This window comes from Panulirus ornatus, chromosome 40 (assembly GCF_036320965.1).
Source record: "Panulirus ornatus isolate Po-2019 chromosome 40, ASM3632096v1, whole genome shotgun sequence".
NCBI classification, from domain to species: domain Eukaryota; kingdom Metazoa; phylum Arthropoda; class Malacostraca; order Decapoda; family Palinuridae; genus Panulirus; species Panulirus ornatus.
In genome coordinates this window covers 14,643,748-14,666,247 of record NC_092263.1, presented here as the reverse complement: position 1 = coordinate 14,666,247, position 22,500 = coordinate 14,643,748, and the positions used below count along the sequence as shown (strand labels likewise).

The 22,500-nt window shown below is 42.0% G+C and overlaps 1 protein-coding gene across 1 annotated transcript in view; it reads right to left on the bottom strand.

The window, feature by feature from the left end:
- The window catches only part of LOC139761451 (uncharacterized), a 241,618-nt gene that overhangs the window by 131,195 nt on the left and 87,923 nt on the right, over nucleotides 1-22,500 (bottom strand). The window contains exon 2 of the mRNA XM_071685675.1: nucleotides 5,285-5,347. Within this exon, the coding sequence (XP_071541776.1) occupies nucleotides 5,285-5,345 (61 nt within the window). The 5' untranslated portion in view covers nucleotides 5,346-5,347. The remainder of the gene's footprint in view (nucleotides 1-5,284; nucleotides 5,348-22,500) is intronic.

Here is a 22,500-nt window from a genome sequence, read left to right as displayed (position 1 = left end):
ACACATTTATAGTTGAAATCATACATTATTAATCGTATCCATCGCTTGCTATGATGACAGAATCTGCTATGTTGATTTAACATTTTAGCCTAGATTAACATACCAGAAAAAAGCTATGTATCCGAGTGTACTGAGGTGTCCAGGTCGTACTCAGTGTAAATGATCGAGTGATGTGAGGACACCATAATAGTCCCCGATGGTCTAAAGATGAAAATAGAAAATGAAACGTGGGTAGCTTCCTCCATAGAGTTTTATCATTTATAAATGAAACGCGGAAAGTGTTGTCCGTAGACTTTCGCACCGTGAGGCGTAATTGAACCATGTGTAAGGCCGGTTGTAGAGTTTATACCATAGTTCGATATATATATACCGTCAGAGCTGAGGGGAATTTTTGTGGCTGTCCTGTGGGAGTTTAGAAACATCGGTCTGTCGCTTTTATTACAACCGGGGGATCGTAGACCTTGCGCAACCAGTTCGAGGACAACCTTCAGTCCTCCTATGGAGTGGGAGGGTCAGTTATCTGGTCCTTGAGACCCGGCTGAGCAGGAGGGGTGATGTGTCAGCTGCTGCGTTAGTGATTGTGTCCGGATGGTCTGCGATGGAGCGTGGTAGAGAACCGGGTGCTGGTTCCTCTCTTATCAACCCACTTTCTATCTTTCTCTGTCGTAGAGAGCGGCTCCCGCGCGTTTGTGAGCCAGTGGCTCCTACAGCTACATGGCTGCGCTACACTCGGTAGCTGGGAGAGGAGTGATTTTATTCATTCATCTTCATAGATTTAAACTTAGACTAAATGTGTCATTTAGAATCCCTTTTGTAGGTAAGTCATCAGAGAAAATGAATGTAAATTTGTTGAGGTTCGTAAGGTTTTAAGATTATTGGTTTATTCAAGAAATTTTTGTTTTACGTTTATCTGGTTTATTCAGCTCCAGGTAGCGTATTACCTGAAATTAATATTTTGCTATCACACCTTCTAATTACGATGTTACAATCTGTCGTGTGTCTACCAATTGGTCGTATACACACGAGAGAAATAACTAGTAATTACAGATATTGCTTATTGCTAATTAATATTGCGTTTTGATTACAGATGTTTATTAATTAGCGTAATCTCTTTTTTCACTTTCATTGTTTACTCATAGTTATCACAGTGAATGAGTCACTGTTTGTTATCAATATTCCAGTTTTAATGCCTTACTGGAATTCACTGATGGACACAAATGGTATTAGTTCATAGTGGAAGTCTATTATTATCAAAGTGGAATGATTCTTTTGGGGCTTACCATTGTAAAATCTACCACTGGGAAAGCTAGTAGGAAAATATGTTTCACTGGTGATCCTGGAGAAGTATTTGTTTACAGTGTAATTGTTTAGGTATGAAAGTCAATATCTAACTCTAAATAATAGTAGATAGTATCATTGATACTATTATGATATTGCTATTAACTTTTCATTATTCATGAGTCTGATATCTACGTCTTAATGGGCTAATTTCATTTCGGTTTGATGTTATGTGTTATTAATTACATGTAATGTTATATTTTTGCGAATGATTCTGTTGTGTCTAGCTTTCCCATTTAGCTTGTCTCAGCTTAGAGGAGTAACAAGATAGAGTATAACTAGGCGTCTGATTGGTGTAGGTGAGTGTACGCATATGAGGCTGAATGACAAGGGTTTTTCTAGTAATGAGTCTCTTAATTATGTATCCCAAAGGATCCGATCCTACAGGACTCCCACAGCTTCACTCGCCAGGTAACTGACGATCTTCTTTTGCACAGAATGTGCCTCTGTGAGACTCTGTACTCCTTTCCGTCCATTGACGATGATGGAGTCCTTCCAAAGATGACTTTAATCCCACGACGTAAGCTTCATGCTGGACGAATACGATTTAGGACGAGTCGTAAGTAATATCAAAGTCGAACTTTAAAACTTGGTAGCTACGACCGAAGGCTACGTAATAGTCGAGAGATTAAATGAAACGCGAGAAATGATGTCGTCCCATTTCTTATTCACAGGTGTCCAAGTCTATCTAAGTCGCTTCTCATTCTCACAACAGTTTATAACCACAGTCTATCGATGTGGTTAGAGTTACAAGCCCGGTTTTATTTCCTTACCTCAATAAAGTTAAACAGATCAGTGTAACTGTGACGTTTAGGGTGAAATTCTTATACCAAACGCCAGGGGAAAAAATATTTTAAGTTATACTTGTTGTCAGTGACGCCAAGGTCTGAATTTTTGATGGCTTTAATGTGTGAGTTTTACATACAACCTATTATCAACAGCTCATTGAATTTTAAATGTTTAGTGTTATGATTGTAATCTCCATCTGATGTTATGTTGTGTGTCGACCACTGAGTTATATACACACACACACAAGAGTTGTGACAGATGTTATAGATATTGTTCATGGTTTGATTATCTATGTTATAATTGCAGGTGTTCATTAAATAATGAAGCCAGATTCACCCTCATTTTTTATACAGAGTAATCACACTGAGTTATGTAGTGTTTTTCATCGACATTCCATTGTTCGTATGTCACTGGGATTGTGTGATATGAAAAAAAGGTATTAGAGCTTTGTATGAAAAAGGTATTTATATATATATACATACGATAGCTGTTTGTGTTTCCTGTCATATCAAATACTAATGGAAACGTTGGCAATATCTATATTATAGTGATGTTGCTACACACGCATTTACTGCTGATGTGTTTGTGTAGTTATAAATACAAAAGCAAAAAGATATCCAGCACTGAATGATGAAGATGATGATGTAATTGAAAACCTTTTATGATATTGCACTTGAATATTTATCATCCAATTTTGCAGTTACGTTTTGAAGACTAAATTACATTTCCGATGGAATGGGTATGTTGCTCAGGGCTTGAATCATTTGATGCTATGATCTGTAATATAGATTTAGACTTTTGCTTGTATGAACACAGTAGATATAAGTAGTACCACACGTCAGGGTGTACTTTTAAGTGTAAAGTGAATAAGTAAAATATATTTTTCATTGTTCATATAGTTCTAAGTAGCATTCAACTTATAGCTTATAAGTGAAATGTGTATAGCAATAACAATGTTTATAAGTGAAACTTGCGCAGTTTTTACTAGATCATTTCAATGTGTAAATGAAACGTGGGTAGCCCTGACCCCAGAATACATATCTGTAAAAGATACATGGGAAACAATGTCAGTATTGTCTCATGTGTAAATGAAACGGAAATACCATTAACCGTAGAGTATTTACGATTGATTGAAGTAAATGAAATGTGGGTAGTTGTGCATCAGGGATATTCAGTAGAAGACGTGTAGATTTATCGAATCTGGGGCTATAATTTTGTTTTTTATTAACCTCTGTGTAAATTTGCTGCTTCATCGGAAAATCTATGTAAACAATGATTATCATCAGAAAAATCTTGAACAAACTTCAGTGTTCCTTAATTGACATCAGATCCATTTTAACAGTGTTGAGTTCAGTATCATTCTGGAGTACATGTTCGTCAATGAACGAATGGTAAGCATTTTGTAAGATCAAGTATCACTGAAAATTGGCTATGATTCTCTGTCACGTATCTTTGTAAGCTTAAGGAAGACATGAGAGAGTTTAGCTGGCTTCTGAAGTCCTTCTCGATTCGTTGATTAGCTTATTAGTTAGCTAACTCAGACCCCATCTTCGCTTATCTGACTTCTTGACACAAGTTGTGTATCAAAGTCTCTTCACTTCTTCTTAATGCACGCTTCGCTGTTGCTGTCTTCACGTACAGGAGTTGACGAATTTATAAATGGTGTGATCAGATGAACAGCTAAATATTATATGTTTTTCATAGGTTTCAAAAGAGACGGTCGTTAGATGATTATAAACTTTGATCGTGTCCTGATTAAGGATGTTAACACCGATTTTATGTAAACTTTATGTAATTAATCGGCTTTTATGTCTAGATTTGGACAAGGAAATGGTGGGGTGATGTCTGATGAGATGTGGATAAATGGGCGTATGCCAAGGCCTTCCTGATAATATATGTTGACTGGAAAAGTTCCCATAGGTGATTTTGTTCATACATATATATATATATATATATATATATATATATATATATATATATATATATATATATATACTCTTGGTTTTGTAGCTCCGTGCGCTGCCCGTTCAACCTTCACAAACTGTTCGCTACCTCCAGTTTCAAGAGAGTGTCTAAAGAAATATGATTTTAGTCACCTGCTTATGACGACCCGGGTAAAAAGAATTACGTTTATCCGTTCGTTACGCTCTGAAGACTGACGAAGATGCCTGAAATAGAGAGAAAAAAAAATAGTCTTTTGTTTACGCCCTCAGAGAAGCTGAATTTACCGGAAGAACAATTGGAAACTCTCACAATGGGCGGGAGGTACCTGGCGTACACAGCCGCCAGCGCACACAGCCGCCAGCGCACGTTTGAAGAGACGTTCGCTGTGTTGGAGTAATATGAGGCATGGAGGCTTATGCCAGCGGTGCCTTGAAGATGCGCTGAATCGATACGCCGAGTTAACAGGACCCGACATGCATTTATTACAGCCATGGACGCGCGCTGTGTGTGTGTGTGTGTGTGTGTGTGTGTGTGTGTGTTTTCCGCATCTCCTGATATTCTGTAGCCACTATGACTCGTATCATCAGAAGTTGTATTGTATTCTGTCTAACATATTAGTTTCTCAAACCAATTACCTTATCAAGGCTTCTTATAGAAGCTGGGGGGTCGTGTGTCCAGCAGTTTCCCATATAACCCTTGTATTGGTCCTCACACTGAACCTGGTGACACACACACACACACACACACACACACACACACACACACACACACACACACACACACACACACACACACTCACACACACTCACACACACACACACACAGGATAACCACACAGTAGGCGGCCTACCTCCCACACAGTTGCCAAATGTCAGGGGTGAGTGTTACAGTATTCACCCCCTCCTCTACCTCCCCCACTCCCCACTTCCCTCTCCCTGAGTGTCCTTTTCTCTGTGAGGCTAAACTCATCCCTAAACCCCTCTTTCTACACTTAGGAACCACCGTGATGTTGTGAGCAAATCCCTTTTTGCCCTGGGGAACTCGTAGATAAGAGAACTAAATCCCCTTTTATTCGTACACTTGAGAATCGCTTTAAGCAATCCCACAGTGAATTCACGAACCTGCGGATAAATAAAGCAAACTGTGTATGCAAACCACATGAGTGCAGGTTTGTACACATTCTCCCACACATTTTAATACGTCTTGTACTCACCAGCGACGTTATGTACAAGGTGTAGAAGCACATGTACAGAGAGCGCGACCCAGCATTCCATATCTGTAAAGAAAATTAAAAACTCCATTACTTCCTGTCTTCTGTTGCTGTAAGAAGAAAGAAAATATATATTTAAAAATAGAGGGTATTTGATGGCTACCTTATATATTATCCTCTGTGTCGTCAAACGTCACTTTAGATATGTGTTGATATTGTAATTAATGATCAGCCATCACATAGCAGTCACCTGGTCATGGAAGAATATATTGTCCATAGCTACAGTATATTTTCCTCGTAAGCACCACGAACAAATATGTCATTATTTTCCCCTCATATTTTTCACCATCCTGCATCATTATTTTCCTCATTTCGTCACCACTGTTACCGAAGATCGTCCTCACATTCACTACTCCAAAACCAGACAACCTCTCTCTCTGTCTCTCTCTATGTCACCTGTCTGCGTCCGTCCATCTCTCTCTCTCTCTCTCTCTCTCTCTCTCTCTCTCTCTCTCTCTCTCTCTCTCTCTCTCTCTCTCTGCCTCACACGCTATTTGAAACTCATCCTTCTCTAGCGCATCTTTGTGTTTGTGTGTGTGTGTGCGTGTGTGTGTGTGTGTGTGTGTGTGTGTGTGTGTGTGTGTACCGTGCGGTGATCGTCCCCCCCCCCCCCCCCCCCGGCCTGCAGACCTATCTTATTTCACTTCAGGCTCCTCTAAAGCTCCCCCCTCCCCCCCCCACCCCCGCTCGCGTCTCTTGTGAGGTTGTCAATATCCCAGCGAGGCGAGGACCCGTGGTTACCGCCACGAACCTGTCTGTCCCCAGTAGCTAAGGGGCCCCCCAACCCCCCCCCCAAACCACCCAAGCCCAACCCCCCCCCAACCCACCCAAGCCCAACCCCCTAATCAGCTCGTAGACTGAGTGGTTGTGGGTTGGAGGGAGAGGAGGGTTGTAGGAGGGACAGGAAGTGTGTAACGAGAAGATCGGCTCTTGTAGGGGGCTTGGTGTGTCGGGTGGAAGGTAGGAGGGCGGTGGGGGAGGAGAGAGGATCCTGGAGAAGCTTTTATTGTGGTTAGGAGACCCGTGTGAGGACGCCATTCACGAGGAGAGGATCCGTAAGGCCAACACGCTGTAGGACCCAGGCTGGGAAGGGCCTCCTGAGTGGGAGAGATGAGGAGGTCCTCGATGAGGACTTTTGCTTGACTGTCGAAGGTCGGGAGGAGGACGTAGGTGATGGCGAAGCAATTGGAAGTGATTCTGCTGGACTGTCGAAGGTCTGGATGTGGGAAGAACTGTTAAGGTTAGTCGAAGACTTAGTGGGGATGCTTTAACTGCACTGTCGAAGTCGGGAGGACTTCTTTTGGTCACTAGTGGAGAAGTGGGAGGCCGTCTGCCGGATCGTCGAAGCCATAAAAGAAGGAGTAGGAGGAGGGAGGAGGAGCAGGGTGATGTGTTAGAGGCGGTGGTGCTCCGTCTGGGCAGTCCAGACTTTGGTAATTGGCCAGGAAGGTGGTAGAGTAGGTCACAGCCCAGGCCTTCCTTGTCGAAATGAGGTCGCTGGAATGATTACGCGTGGGAATTGCTGCTGGGTGGTGGTGACCTGTGGGGCTTGCCTCTTCAGAGGAGAGAGAGAGAAGGGCGAGGTTGTGATAGGGTACGGTGGCGGCGGCGGTGGCTTTGGTTGTGAAGGGTTGGGGACGAAAAGTTACACCAGAGCCTTTGATGCTGCCTTACCGATCGGGTCTGAATATGTAGGGGGAGGGGAATATTCTCTGGTATCGTTAGAGTGGGACATAACTCACCATGATAGGGTGTCATCACCAGGGTGTTGGAGATACATGGAAGAAGAACAAAAAAAAAAATCTTTGCATAGTCAGTCGTTAGATGTTGGCTTCCTGAAGTGAAGACTGGCCAAGTATTTGTGATAAGACGATAAAAATTGACCTCTCTGACCTGTTGATATGAGATCTATATATGTATATACCGGGGTGGCAAATATGCCTCTTGTTATCAGTTCTTACTATCTTGCTAGCCAGGTGTTAGTTCTGGACTCAAAACTCCAAAAGAATTAATTCCTAGAGAGAGAAAAAAGAGAATCCTTATATGGTCTTAACATCTGCCACCTACTGTCAACAACCGAGGGAGTCAAAGATAACAAACAAGATGTTTGTCTGTAATTATGGCTCACGTGGAGAGAGAGAGAGAGAGAGAGAGAGAGAGAGAGAGAGAGAGAGAGTGGAGAGGGAGTGTCTTCCTGGAATATTATTTCCAGCAGGTTATAATCAGCTTTGTGGACGAGATTAGAGTTGGAGGGTGTGAGGCGCAGCGGCTTTACCCCCCGTGAATTTCTGTGCCACAGCTCATTAACCCACACCCCCGGCAGACGACGACGAACAGCGTCGTCTGTGGCCTTGCAGCGACGGGGGCACCTGTCTATATACCTGTCTATGTAGCACCTGTCTATGCACCTGTCTTTGCACCTGTCTATGTAGCACCTGCCTCACTCTTTTCTTCCTCCTTCTTTATCTTTCTCTCTGACTCTGCTTTTCTATCCTTCCCGCTGTCTGTCTGTCTCTTTATATATTATCCTGTCTAATATTCCGTCTGTAAGCCAGGTTTATATATATGTATATATATATATATATATATATATATATATATATATATATATATATATATATATATATATATATATATATGTATATATATATATATATATATATATATATATATATATATATATATATATATATATATATATATATATGCTACACTTCCGCTCTGGTGGTTCGTCAATAGTCCTAATATATATTCATATTCACCAGAGGAACATGTCCTCAGCTTATATACACTGCTATTTCAAACTAGTCTACCCACAGAAAACGCAGTCCATTTTCTTTCTTTCAAAACAAATAGCCGGCGGGTCACCCACTCATGATGGATCTTTCGTACTCAGTATCAGAATATGGAATGAGGTCATTTGTATACACGCTGTATGAATACACTGACCGTATATTTATGGGAAACACATACCTGAAAACATTACTACAGAGATATTGATTCTGAAAAAACTTAGTACCAAACTTGATGATGATTCAGTTCCTAACTTGAAAATAGTAATGAATGAAAAGAGAATGATTCCAGAATCAGTTTTGTCTGCTTTTGATATAATGATTTCCTATGTTAGGTTAAGAACTGAATTTGAATACACATTCTTGATGAAGAACTCAGAGATATACAATGTATGACGTACCATGCATCTTTTAAATTAGGAGAGTTTTTTGAAGTAGCGTTTCTTTGATTTTGATAAGTTTGATTGGACTTTATTAAGGGAACTTAGAAATATGTATTAGAGCATCATTGTATATGTTTTTGGTGTCTGTTATGTTAAGATGTAACAAAGAACATACAAGTATAAGAGGTAAAGTGATAAACACGACATTTCTTAAAGTCAAACGAATGATCAAATACGTCACCAAGGTGAGGTGGAGGGGGAGAGTAGGCGAGGAGTTAATAGTTGAATGGGAAACTATAAGACCCCATTATAGAAGTCAGATGATACGAAACCTTCATTAAGAGTAAGACGAGCAATGGGTTATCATCGAGAATAAGGAAGCGAGGGAGTGACAAAGTTAAGGAATTCAATTCCATGTAGAAAAAAAGAAAGACAGAACACATTGAAAAGTATTAAGGAATTTGACCGTGTATTTCGGGATTCGATCGTGCATTTCATAACATTTACTATGCCTGGAAGTTATTATATATACTCGTGAGGAGGAAAGAAGTGTGTCATTTTTCAGTATATAGGAGACTATATGGGGCAACATGATAATGCTCAGCTTTGGGACGTAAGGACAAGAGTTACATAGCTCGGAAAGGGCTCAAACAACCTCTTCAGTAAATGACTAGACTCAGTCTGAAACAATGAGTCACAGAGAACAGGAACTCCTCCCTCACACGTCCCAGGCGAGACGTACAAAGGATGGAACACTCAATGTCTGTGGAAGGGAAGGTTACAGCAAGACCTGCTCCTGCACCCAGCTTGAGCAAAGACAGAGAGAGAGAGAGAGAGAGAGAGAGAGAGAGAGAGAGATGATGATGATGATGATGATGATGATAGATTGATAGACATAAACAGATAGAAGTACAAACATATATAAACAAAACATTAGTGAGAGAAGAAATGTTGTGTGTGTGTGTGTGTGTGTGTGTGTGTGTGTGTGTGTGTGTGTGTGTGTGTGTGTGTGGGCAAATAGGGGATCAAAACCCCTTATCAGTCCGGAACCCTCTGTATCTGCCTACATTTCAATCTAAATCTCACTCATTTCCAGCTGTCAAACTTCAAAGCACTTCGATCCATTCTTACGATAACACAAACCGTTTAGACAAAGTCTCCAGTCTCTCCTGGACGCCCTCCGCTTTGTCATAGGTCATCACAAGACCCGCTTACTTTAGAAGATTAAAAAGTATTGCACAGATGTCGGGATAATTTCTCGTATATGAGGCTTTTCCATATGACCTGGGGTTCCATACTCACCTCCTCCACCTCCTCCACTTGTCTCTCGACCAAAGTGGTGGAGTTAGGAGGAGTTTGGCCTTGTTTACTCTCCTATTATGACCTTACTGTAAGCATCCCTCCCCCCCCCCCCAGTCCGCCGTATTGTTGCGCATTTCTCTCTCTCTCTCTCTCTCTCTCTCTCTCTCTCTCTCTCTCTCTCTCTCTCTCTCTCTCTCTCTCTCTCTCTCTCTCTCTCTCTCTCTCTCTTCTACATCTATTACTTCTGCCAGCACGCTCCTGAGCTGTGTTCGTGTAGCACAGACCCTTACATATCTGTCTATCTATCTATCTATCTATCTTTCTTTCTTTCATATATATATATATATATATATATATATATATATATATATATATATATATATATATATATATATATATATATATATATATGGCCGGTCTGCAGACCGGTACACAAAGCACAAGATAAACACTAATGTTCAGCAAATGCTGAAACAGAAGCAAGCACCCTCGTCTGTACCCCCCACCCTGCGCAGGATCGTCTGCGCACACCGGAGTATCATCCCACTTTGAGGGAGGGAAAGAGGAGGGGGGGGGGGTAGGAGGGGGGGCATGCCACCCCCTCCTCCTCACGCTCTCACGCGTCGAACACCCCCCCCCTACCCACCCCCACCCCCAACCCCACCCTAACCCCCCCCCCCACCCACCCACCCCGGTGGGGCTCAGCCAACCACGTCAAGAGCATCGATCCGGCTCGCCTCCCACAACATAATCACACACACACACACACACACACACACACACACACACACACACACACACACACACACACCCACACACACACGGTGTCGCGCCTTGAGCCCAAAGGCATCAAAGGGACGAGTAAGCGAAAAAAAAAAAAACTAAGTTCCCCCCTCCCCCAGCAACAAGTGAAGGATACGTTCTCTCACATCTAATTTAGCGTTACCTTGTACAACGTGTCCGTCGTAAATGAATTAAGACTTCGGTTACCACATGTGAGGGAAAATGGGTTTAGTCGTATTGATCAATGGTATGAAGGTGTTGACAGCGCGGCGTGTACGTGGGACCCATTTGTCTAATGGGAATAATCATTCTTCTTTTTTTCCCCCTACGCACACACACACACCGTTTTCAGTGTCATTCCCATACCCGATGTTCTAATTGGTAGTTGGTGTCAGGGGTCATGAAATGACTAGTGGTAATCAATTATTTAGCCAGTGAGAATACAACGATGTATAATTAATGATGTAGTTTACAATTCTTCTGTGGTCCAGACGGACCAGATAAGGGTTTGGAGGTTTAACATTCTAGACAAATTCTCTTAAAAAAAAAAACTTTTTTTTTGCCTTAGAAATATCTTCCATATTGTACAGTGATCAATACCATTACACGTTTTCTTAATTTCAACATTTGTTCATTCTTCCTTCGTTATTTGGGATTGTTCAAATGAACGTTCTATCTGCGTTCAACTTCCACACATTTTTCTTTTTTTTTCTTTTTTTTCCATTGTGGTTCCTTCATTATGTTTAACTACATCAGACATGAATGAATCCTGTTTTGCAGACTGTTTCGTGAAGCGATTGAGTTCTTGTGGCAACATCACTTTGACCTCTTTGTTCAGCGGTGTGGGGGGGGGGGGAGCGGTCAACGAGAATGATTAACGAGGGAAGAGAGAGGAGAGAGAGAGGAGAGAGAGGAGAGAGAGAGAGAGAGAGAGAGAGAGAGAGAGAGAGAGAGAGAGAGAGAGTCTTGGTGACTAGGATGTCTTTATGGTTTTCCAAGTGAAGGAAAACGGAGAAAGGGATGCCAACGATGAGCAGTGAATGTTGATGTTACGTGTGGGGCAGGGGGGGAGGGGGGGGTCAGTGGAAGTGGGGTCGGGGGCAGGAAATTGACGGGAGAGAAAGAGAGAGAGAGAGAGAGAGAGAGAGAGAGAGAGACAGACAGACAGACAGACAAACAGACAGACAGCCAATTCACTCTCTCTCTCTCTCTCTCTCTCTCTCTCTCTCTCTCTCTCTCTCTCTCTCTCTCTCTCTCTCTCTCTCGGGCCTCACCGACTGCAGCAACAACACACACACACACACACACACACACACACACACACACACACACACACACACACACACACACACAACACCACTATAGCTAACCCTCGACAGCCTCCTTCCTTGAACACATCTCTCCCCAAAAAAACGTCCCTCCCTTAAATCCATGATGTACCAGAACCTTTAAAAGCACCCCATAGCCTAAAACATCCGGAGGTAGTAATGAGATGTATCCCTTAAGTGTATCACTACAAAATACAGCTGTATTTGCCCCGGTGTTGCGTGTCGATGCGATGACAGTGATAAACCCTGACACAATGTTGATGTGTGTATGATTAATATTCAAAAAGCTGTCAAAGGCAATTAATTACAGTGTCATCAACGTGTAATTACCTTAACGGAAAACGCATGAGGTATGCCCACATTAGTTACCGGATTAACTCGTTTCTCTTCGCATCATCATCATCATCATCATCGCATCCCTGTTAAGTAAGTGATTCAGCAATTAGCTAAGTGGTGGTTGAATATTATTTTAGTTATGCCTCGTCCCAGTGGCTGTCCCCGTTTTCTTTTGTCGTGGTTGCCGCTGCTGCTGCAGCATTGGTGCCAATACTGGAGATGAGGTCTGGCGGTATGGCTCAGTGCGAGAGAGAGAGAGAGAGAGAGAGAGAGAGAGAGAGAGAGAGAGAGAGAGAGAGCGAGTGAGAGAGAGAGTGAGAGAGAGAGAGTGTGTGTGTGTGTGTATGTGTGTGTGTGTGTGTGTGTGTGTGTGTGGTGTCTCTGTGTACATGTGTGTCTGTGTATGTGTGGCAATAATGTATATGTGTGTGTGTGTGTGTGTGGTGTGTGTGTGTGTGTGTGTGTGTGTGTATTTACATACCACGTGTGGAATTACGTGACGTCCACAATTCTGTACGTTTGTTTTTTTGTTTTGTTTTTGTTTTTTACCCGCCAAAATCGAGAGTTGCGACACACACGATTTACGTCCGTGACGTGCGTGTCCCATGTGCGTGTAACGCATGTCTATGCGTCAGCCCGTCTCTGTCCACGAACAGCACTGCCCCCCCTCTCCCCCACCCGAGCCTCCATCTATCCCCCGGAAAATTCTATAGGCCCTGTGAACGTAATTCCCCGGACGTAATCAACGAAAATCCGTGGGCGTTCGGGGTTGGTCAATATTGGGGGGGTTATTCAGTTATTACGCGGGCGTATTAATTGCCATAGCCGGAGTTTGGCGCATTGGCCAGCAGCCCGATGGTAATGTACCGTCGCATTACGTCGTCGTAACTCACAAAGATATTGCGACTTGGGCCCCAACACAGCAGCCTAGGGGGGGGGGGGGGGCGCCTTGCTGGTCGAGAGGGGGGTAGGGGGGGCCCCCTTAGGGCGGCATATCCTCACAGACAAAGACAGAGGATATAAAGGTGTTTGAGACATAAATCTTCCCTTATGTGGTGAGTGTATATATATCATTCATACGTTGAAGAATATTCATAACGAATATATACGTTGGAGAATATTCGTGGTGTGTATTCCGTGTATATTCCATTCGTTCTGCAGGCGAATGAAACGGTTTCGTCAGCTAGTGAATTGTGTAATGATGTCTACCTTATCTACACAGTGGAATTACGAAATGAGTCAATGGTAGAAGGTAGAAATGTAGACAGATGAACGGATATACAGTTACGTCACTATATGGTGTCTGGTGTAAGAATACTTCCCACGTATTCCCTGCGTGTCGTAGAAGGCGACTAAAAGGGGAGGGAGCAGGGGGCTGGAAATCCTCCCCTCTCGTTTGTTTTTAATTTCCAAAAGAAGGAACAAGAGAAGGGGGCCAAGTGAGGATATTCCCTCAAAGGACCAGTCCTCTGTTCTTAACGCTACCTCGCTAAAGCGGGAAATGGCGAACAGTATAAGATATATATACATATATATATTATCGTATTACCTTAAATCTCTTATTATTTGATCACTAACTCAGAGCCAAACACCTGAACTACAGGATTCCATGTCTCGTGTTTGTGTACGTCACAGTAAACGACTGAGACCCCCTTCCCTAAGTCCTCATCTGGCCCCCCCAACCCCCCCAACCCCAGCCCCCCCAACCCCCCCAACCCCCCCAGCCCCCCCAACCCCCCCAGCCCCCCCAACCCCCCCCAGCCCCCCCATCCTCCCTGGGTGTTGAGCCATTCCAGAGTTTGCCCTGGAACCCCGCTATGTGTTCTCATTTTCCAGGATGCTTTGCCGAGGGAAAAGTATCATTATAAATGTGGGCTGGTGGAGAGAGAGAGAGAGAGAGAGAGAGAGAGAGAGAGAGAGAGAGAGAGAGAGAGAGAGAGAGCCAGCTTCGGCTCTTGGTCGCAACACAAGGGTGTCGTAGGCAACACATAGGGGAAAACACTCCTTCCCCGTTTGACGTGTTTCAGTCTTGTAGAACTGAGGGTAATTTTGTATTTAATGATTGTGAATGTGTGTGTGTGTGTGTGTGTGTGTGTGTGTGTGTGTGTGTGTGTGTGTGTGTGTGTGTGTGTGTAATTACTGATTTACATATACTTCAGTATCTGTACTTCGCTCGTGGGGCTCCATCTCTTTTAACATTACAGTCGTACAATATATCAGATTTACGTGTTCTGTCCACATTCACTATGGCATAACTCACATATATTTTTCCCCATACATCCATCACACTTATACAATTAATGTTCCTCGTTTTTACATCATTATCTTACAAGATTCTTGCTTCGTTTCGTATCCTTGTTTGCATCTTTCGAAGGAACAGTTCAATTTGTGTCATCAAGCTAGTAAGGTCGCCCCTTACTCTTCTCTCCTCCTTCTTTGGCAAATCTAAGACCTCTAGTTTTTTACCTGTGTACCTTAGCTTCTGTATAGCAGTATTGCTTAACTCGTCATTAACAGTGTGGTTTAACTTGTCTTTATCAATCTTTATCAGCTTCTTCTCTTCGATGTATATCAACTGACTGTTATATTTCTCTCTTGTGTCTCCCCTGATGATGTGATTATTACACGAAAGTGCACTTGGGAACTTTTCGTGTTTCATTTTCCTCTTGGACTCATAGGTATATATATATATATATATATATATATATATATATATATATATATATATATATATATATATATATATATATATATATATATATATATATCTTCTTGCACGTGTAAGAACACGAATCATTTACATATTGTCTGTTAAGTCAGACTTATAATCCTTTCATTTGACACTTCCCCCAAAGCCGTGTGAAGATGACAATAACTGCTTATAAAGTTAATCAATTTATCACTTTTTTCCCTTAATGGGTCCACTGGGGAAAATATGCATCCCCCCCCCCTCCTCCCCCTTCCGCTCAGACTAGAGAGGGGAAAAAAAATATTTTGAGGCCGGAAAGACAATTTATGGAAATGTCCTTTCTAACGTGTGCGAAATTCTGGTGAGAGATTAAAATGGGATAAGATATAAGTGAGGAGTATTATGGAGAAATGGGAATGGCTGTGAATTATGATAGACATGAGGAATGAATTAAGAATAAGAAATGTATGTAAGAATAGAATACTCACACTGGTCATGTAAATATGCGACAGAGAAATGCAAAAATGCAAATAGGGAAATATAAGAAGAATATATGGGAAAAGTTTGCAAAGGTGGAGATGATTTCTAAAGAAGACTGTGATAAATGAGAAGAGCATAATTGAAAAAAGGAGGTCAGTAGAGTTAAGATGAATAAACAGGAATGTTAAAAATGAATGATGTTAAAAGAATAGCGTTAAATAAACTGGAAAATGTGGAAGAAATATGAGAAACGATGATTAAAGGGAATCTTACAAGTATGATAGTCTGGATATAAAACGAAGGTTTCAAGTGAATCTTCATGTAGGGCTTTTGACTTCATCATCCACTATGTGGTCTTCGTAACGAAGAAGAAATAACACAGCGAAAAATGATTCCACTGAAGGTAGAAAATGAGATGAGAAATCAACTCACAGGAAATTAGAAATATGAGAACTCCCTTTATCCTGTAGTAACATCCTGTGGCCTTTAGTAACTCCCTGTAGCCTATAATAACTCTCTGTAACTGTAGTAACTCCCTGTAGCCTGTAGTAACCCCCTGTAGCCTGTAGTAACCCCCTGTAGCCTGTAATAACTCCCTGTAGCCTGTAATATCTCCCTTTATCCTGTAGGAAACTCCCTGTAACCTGCAAATACCTCCTTTTACTCCTATAGCCGGGTTATAACAACTCCCTGTAGCCTGTATCCACTTCCTGTAACACACACACACACACACACACACACGGCAGCTCTCTGTATTCCGTTGAAGCTCCGTGTCTCCGGCTGGGGCTACCCAACTCTTTGAACACGTCGCTGTCAATCTCAAAAGAGACAGCGAAAAAAAAAAACCTTGGACGTCAGAACACACCAGGTGAGCCATGTGACCTGACCAGCGGCAGAAAGATCCTACAGGATGCGTCGTCCAAGTGGGAATATTCCAAACGAATATTCAGAGATGAATATTCCAAATACTCATTAACGCACAACACACTCCCAACGCTAAGACTTTTTTTTCTGTGGAAGTCAAAATATCGTTTATTTTTTTTTTGTTTCTGGTTTTTTTTTTGTCAGTAGAGACAAATTCATATTTCCCCAGAGCAGGCCATGAGAAGATGTGGTGTGGGTCCCAACTTGTCATAGGGTATGAAGGACTTTAAAAGTTACAACAAACTGATACAAGAATTGTGACTTTGAGATACATGAAGTGTAGTGTTCACTGTACCTCATCAAAATGTCTGGGATACAATCATCTTATCTACTGTTACCTGAACAAGACGTAACACCGTGGAAGAAGACGATGGGATAAAAAAAAAAAACACTTAGGCTTGCCATGGTAAAGTGTAGAATCTTATCATGATAAGAAAATACGAGGCAAAATATTCGAATGAATATCTCGCACCGTCTCAGTGAAGACGGGATGAGCGATATTCCACGGCAGATAAGTTAAGGAACCTCTTAAGTTAAAGTCCTTCGAGTTAGGGTTAGGATGAGCGATATTTCACGGAGGATAAGTTAAGGAACCTCTTAAGTTAAAGTCCTTCGAGTTAGGGTTAGATTCGATGTTTTTCTTAAAAGAGAAGGTAAGGTATGATTCGATCCTTATCTTAAAGAGATGATAAGGTAAAGAAGGTATTCGAATCCCTCAACACCAGGCAGGTAATGTTCATCTCGAGTGAAGTTTTAAAAACATAGAATTGACGATCTATTCTCTGGAGAAATGGGAGAAAATCAAACCATCTAAAACTGTACCTCTCTCAACACCCAAGTCTGGTGGAGGTAGATCGTACCAGCGATGAAGGATAAGAACGCATTATCCTGACGTAGATCTTTGCTGACCATGATTACGATAGATTTTGAACAGAGAACTGATAGCTAGATAGATATATATATATATAGATAGATAGATAGATAGATACAAAGAGATAGAGAGAGAAGGGGGTGGGGAGAGAAAGTATATGGAAATGATACACATATCCTCAAATGAATATGTATTTGCGCGTATGTATTCGAGTATGTATGCGCAGTATATGTATGAAAATACATGCATCAACACTTATGTAGAAGTATGTCGTGACGTAATACACTGGCCTTTCTGAAAGTCAAGGTTGACAAGTGTGTATGTCTTTAATACGTTTATGTATATACATATATGTGTACATCTGTATGCATATACACGTCCGTACAAGTCTCTACGCCAAGTTCTTGTACTCCTTAAAGTTCCGGGCACGTCTAAAAGATCCGTCACTTGTGATCCATGATATACTGAGGGAGGAACGCTCGTGTTGGTCTGATGTTGGACCTGAATATCAATATGGCCTTAAAGAGCAGCTTTCCCTCCTCCCAAGATGAATGTACCTTCGTGTTAGATATCTCTATTATTCTGTCTCTCTCTCTCTCTCCTCTCTCTCTCTCTCTCTCTCTCTCTCTCTCTATATATATATATATATATATATATATATATATATATATATATATATATATATATATATATATATATATATATATATACATTTCTATGAGTCCACGGGGAAAATGAAATACGATAAGTTCCCAAGTGCACTTTCGTGTAATAATCACATCATCAGGGGAGATGCAAGAAAGAAATATAAGTCAGCTGATATACAACGAAGAGCCATAGCTAGGACGCCATTTAGTAAACACGTTATTGTCCAAGACATATATATATATATATATATATATATATATATATATATATATATATATATATATATATATATATATGTGTGTGTGTGTGTGTGTGTGTGTGTGTGTGTGTGTGTGTGTGTGTGTGTGTGTGTGTGTGTGTGTGTGTGTATAGGTCAATAAGTCCACTCATTAAGTATAGAGTCAAGAATCCACTTCACTAAACGCCTGTTATGTACGCTTCACCACGATGTACGATGACTATCATCCTAGATCGATACTATTAGTCTTGCCTTTAGAGGCAAGCGCGTGATTCATATACTCGCTATAAAGTCATAAGTTATTTTGTATTTCAACTTCAGTGAAAAATCTTTAATGAAAATGACAGTTGCATTGCTGTTTATTATGCAGATTGTTATTGTTTATCCATAGCAACCGCTTTCGTACCCTTGTTGCCATGTGTACGATAACTCGCTCACGTATACAGTTATGTCATAAGTCAACATTCAGGGACTGCAGTTCAAAAGATAATCAGGTTCAGGTAATTACGACTGTTGGGGGATTATGAGCAGCGTATCAACGTGAAGGAAGATTAAAACTAAGGGATTAATTAGAGATTAATGAGATACCGTGATACAAAGATAAAAGAGAAGGACAGAGAAAAGTCATACAAGACTTTCTGTATGGAACGACATGTCTAACAAAACAGGATTCAAACTCTCCGCCAAATGTGCCAGATGTGGGAGAGACAAGGCGAAACTTACCCGCGTAAATATGAAGGCTAAAGAAAACTTGGCGAGTAGAAACTTGCCACAGAAAACAGATGGTTGAGTGACCCCTTTTGTCGTGTCAATCGTGGGTGGAAGAAAACTAGACAAGAGGAGAGAAAGTCACTCTTGTCTTTAAAGAGAAATTGTGGAGTTTTGAAGATAGAGAGAGAGAGAGAGAGAGAGAGAGAGAGAGAGAGAGAGAGAGAGAGAGAGAGAGAGAGAGAGAGAGACTTAAAAAGGTAAAGTCTGGGAGACGATGAATGTCAGTATCAGTACTTAAAGGAATCTTGCATTAAGTCTCATTATTACGAAACATAATGTGACGCATGTTATATTATGGCGTCTTATGAGAGAGAGTAAGAAAGAATTATAATTCTTTTGTAGAGACATATATATATATATATATATATATATGTATATATATATATATATATATATATATATATATATATATATATATATATATATATATATATATATATATATATATATATATATATATATATATATTTAAAGAGAATAGATAAAGAAAGGTTAGTTTTCTGGAATAAATTTTGAGAAACAGTAAAAAAAAAATACTTGATGATGTATTCATTTTCGTGATTCTTTAAGTTCTATTTACCACTATAGAACTGTAAACATTATACATCTCTGTGTGTGTGTGTGTGTCTGTGTTTTATATTGTTTGTTTACATGTTTGTATGTGTGTTTTTGTGTGTGTTTTTGTAGATGAACGTAAAACACATCCCACAATACACAGTCATATTGAGAATTATCTATACCCATCTATCTCCATATTTATCTATATCTATTACCCCCCAGTTTTCACAGATAATGGATATTTATCCATTTCAACCGTTGACAGCAGTGTTCATAGCCCCACATGAAAAACGATGATTTTCAACCATGGTGCTCCTCTCATCACATTCTCCTCCTGGTCCGTTCCCATTCACCTCTCTCTCTCTCTCTCTCTCTCTCTCTCTCTCTCTCTCTCTCTCTCTCTCTCTCTCTCTCTCTCTCCCGGTCTGGCGTCGTCTCCTCTCGCCACCCATCACTTCCCCCCCCCTAACCATCACCAACACCCATCCCTTAACGATTGAAAGTTGCGCCATTCATCAATTAGTGCTTCGTCTCTCTCTCTCTCTCTCTCTCTCTCTCTCTCTCTCTCTCTCTCTCTCTCTCTCTCTCTCTCTCTCTCTCTCTCTCTCTCTCTCTCTCCTCCCCCAACCCTGACCTGGTTCTCCACAACCCAACATTGATCTCACTTCTGCTGCTCTCTTCACTGCCTCGCTTCCTACCCCACCTCCACTCTCTCTCTCTCTCTCTCTCTCTCTCTCTCTCTCTCTCTCTCTCTCTCTCTCTCTCTCTCTCTCTCTCTCTCTCTCTCTCTCTCTCTCTCTCTCTCTCTCTCTCTCTCTCTCTCTCTCTCTCTCTCTCTCTCTCCCTCCCTCTCTCTCTCTCCCTCTCTCTCTCTATCTATCTACCTATCTATCTATCTATCAGTATCTCTATCTATATATCTATCTATCTAGCTATGTATCAGTATCTCTATCTATCTATCTATCTATCTATCTGTCTATCTGTCTGTCTATCTGCCTTTCGCCTTGTCCACCCCCTCAACACTATCTCGCAGTGTCCCTCCCTTTCTTCATTGTGAGCTACCTCTCTCTTTATCTCTGTCCCCTTTTATCTTTATCTATCTAACTGTCTGTCTGTTTCTCTGTCGTTCATTTTCTTATCTCTTTCTTTCTTTCTTTGTTCTCCTGTCTACTTCCTTCATCTGGTCTTCTTGGCTTTGCTTTTTTTTTTTTTGTTTTTCTGTGTCTGTCCACCTGTCTGTCTGCTTCCCTGTCTGTCTAGTCGTCTGTCACCAAGTCTCCCGTCTGTCTGGCGGTGTTTGGCTGGGCCTTCTGTCTGTCTCTTAATCGATCAAGGTGTTTTTTTTAAATGAATTTTTCTCCTGTTCAACAATAACTCTCTCTCTCTCTCTCTCTCTCTCTCTCTCTCTCTCTCTCTCTCTCTCTCTCTCTCTCTCTCTCTCTCTTACAGACCAGTTACTCCCTATATATATATATATATATATATATATATATATATATATATATATATATATATATATATATATATATATACCCTTTCAGTGTAGTACTGCACAGTTGTTAATAGCTTAACTACCAGTTCCCCCCCCCCTTCCCCTCTCGTCATCACCATTAGCACCCCAGAGTACAAAGTACCTCCCCCACTTCCCCCCCCCCTTCCCCCTGACCCCCACACATTTCCCTCCCACCCACAAGGGGAATCTAAACCCTTCTCTAATTTCGCTGAAGTCCTACCTACCTACCTACCTCCCTCCCTACTTACCTACCTACCTTTCTACTCCCTTTCCTACCTACCTACCTACCTATCTCTCTCCCTACCTACTTGCCTCCCTCCCTCCCTCCTTCCCTCTCTCCCTCCCTACCCTCTCTACCCTCCCTACCCGGTCACCATCATCTTTAGCAGCCATGATCACGTCCGTTTACCTCTAATTCACCCACAAGAGGGATTCGAAGAAGGACCTTAATTTTATTACTGCTTGCCCCGCGCTGAGGGGGCGTTACAGACGTAGTTTGAATCGTGGGGGAGGGGACATGTCCTCTCTGTATCGGGTATATGTGTGTGTGTGTATGTATGTGTGTGTGTGTGTGTGTGTGTATGTATGTGTGTGTGTGTGTGTGTGTGTGTGTGTGTGTGTGTGTGTGTGTGTGTGTGTGTGTGTGTGTGTGTGTGCGGGGATGGGGTTGTTGTTGTTGTTGTTGTTGTTATGGGACGTTTTCTGTGATGCTTTTGTCTCGTCTAACTCGAGAATCTCCCGTCTTGTGTCGTTCCGCTTCTCTCTCTCTCTCTCTCTCTCTCTCTCTCTCTCTCTCTCTCTCTCTCTCTCTCTCTCTCTCTCTCTCTCTCTCTCTCCACTCTCTTCCTCCTATCCTCCTCCTCCTCCTCACCTCCCTTTCTCTCCTCCTCCCTCTCACTTCTCTCTCTCTCTCTCTCTCTCTCTCTCTCTCTCTCTCTCTCTCTCTCTCTCTCTCTCTCTCTCCTCTCCCTGCTCTCCCAGACGCAAGGCATCTTTCCCAGCTGCTGGCTACGTTCTCCCAGCCGTGCTCACATACTCGTTTTTTTTATTAGACTTCTGGTTCACCAGAGAGACGTTCCCCTCCATGCCTTCACCTGAAGGCAGGGGAAGTGGGACGACGGAATGCACCGGAGCAAGGGAAGTGGGACGACGGAATGCACCAGGAGCAAGGGAAGTGGGACGACGGAATGCACCGGAGCAGGGAAGTGGGACGACGGAATGCACCGGAGCAAGGGAAGTGGGACACGGAATGCACCGAAGCAGGGGAAGTGGAACCACGGAATGCACCGAAGCAGGGGAAGTGGAACCACGGAATGCACCGGGGCTGTGTAATTGGAACCACGGAATGCACCGGGGCAGTGTGAAGGGAACCACGGAATGCACCGGAGGAGGGTGAAGGGATTACAGGAACAGCGGAATGCACGAAATGCAAGACAGTAGGAACTATAGAATGAATTTCTAAGCGAACGCAATTACGCTAAATTTAGCGCTAAAAATGAATACAAATGGAATCAAAAATGCATGAATTTTTTTATTATTATTA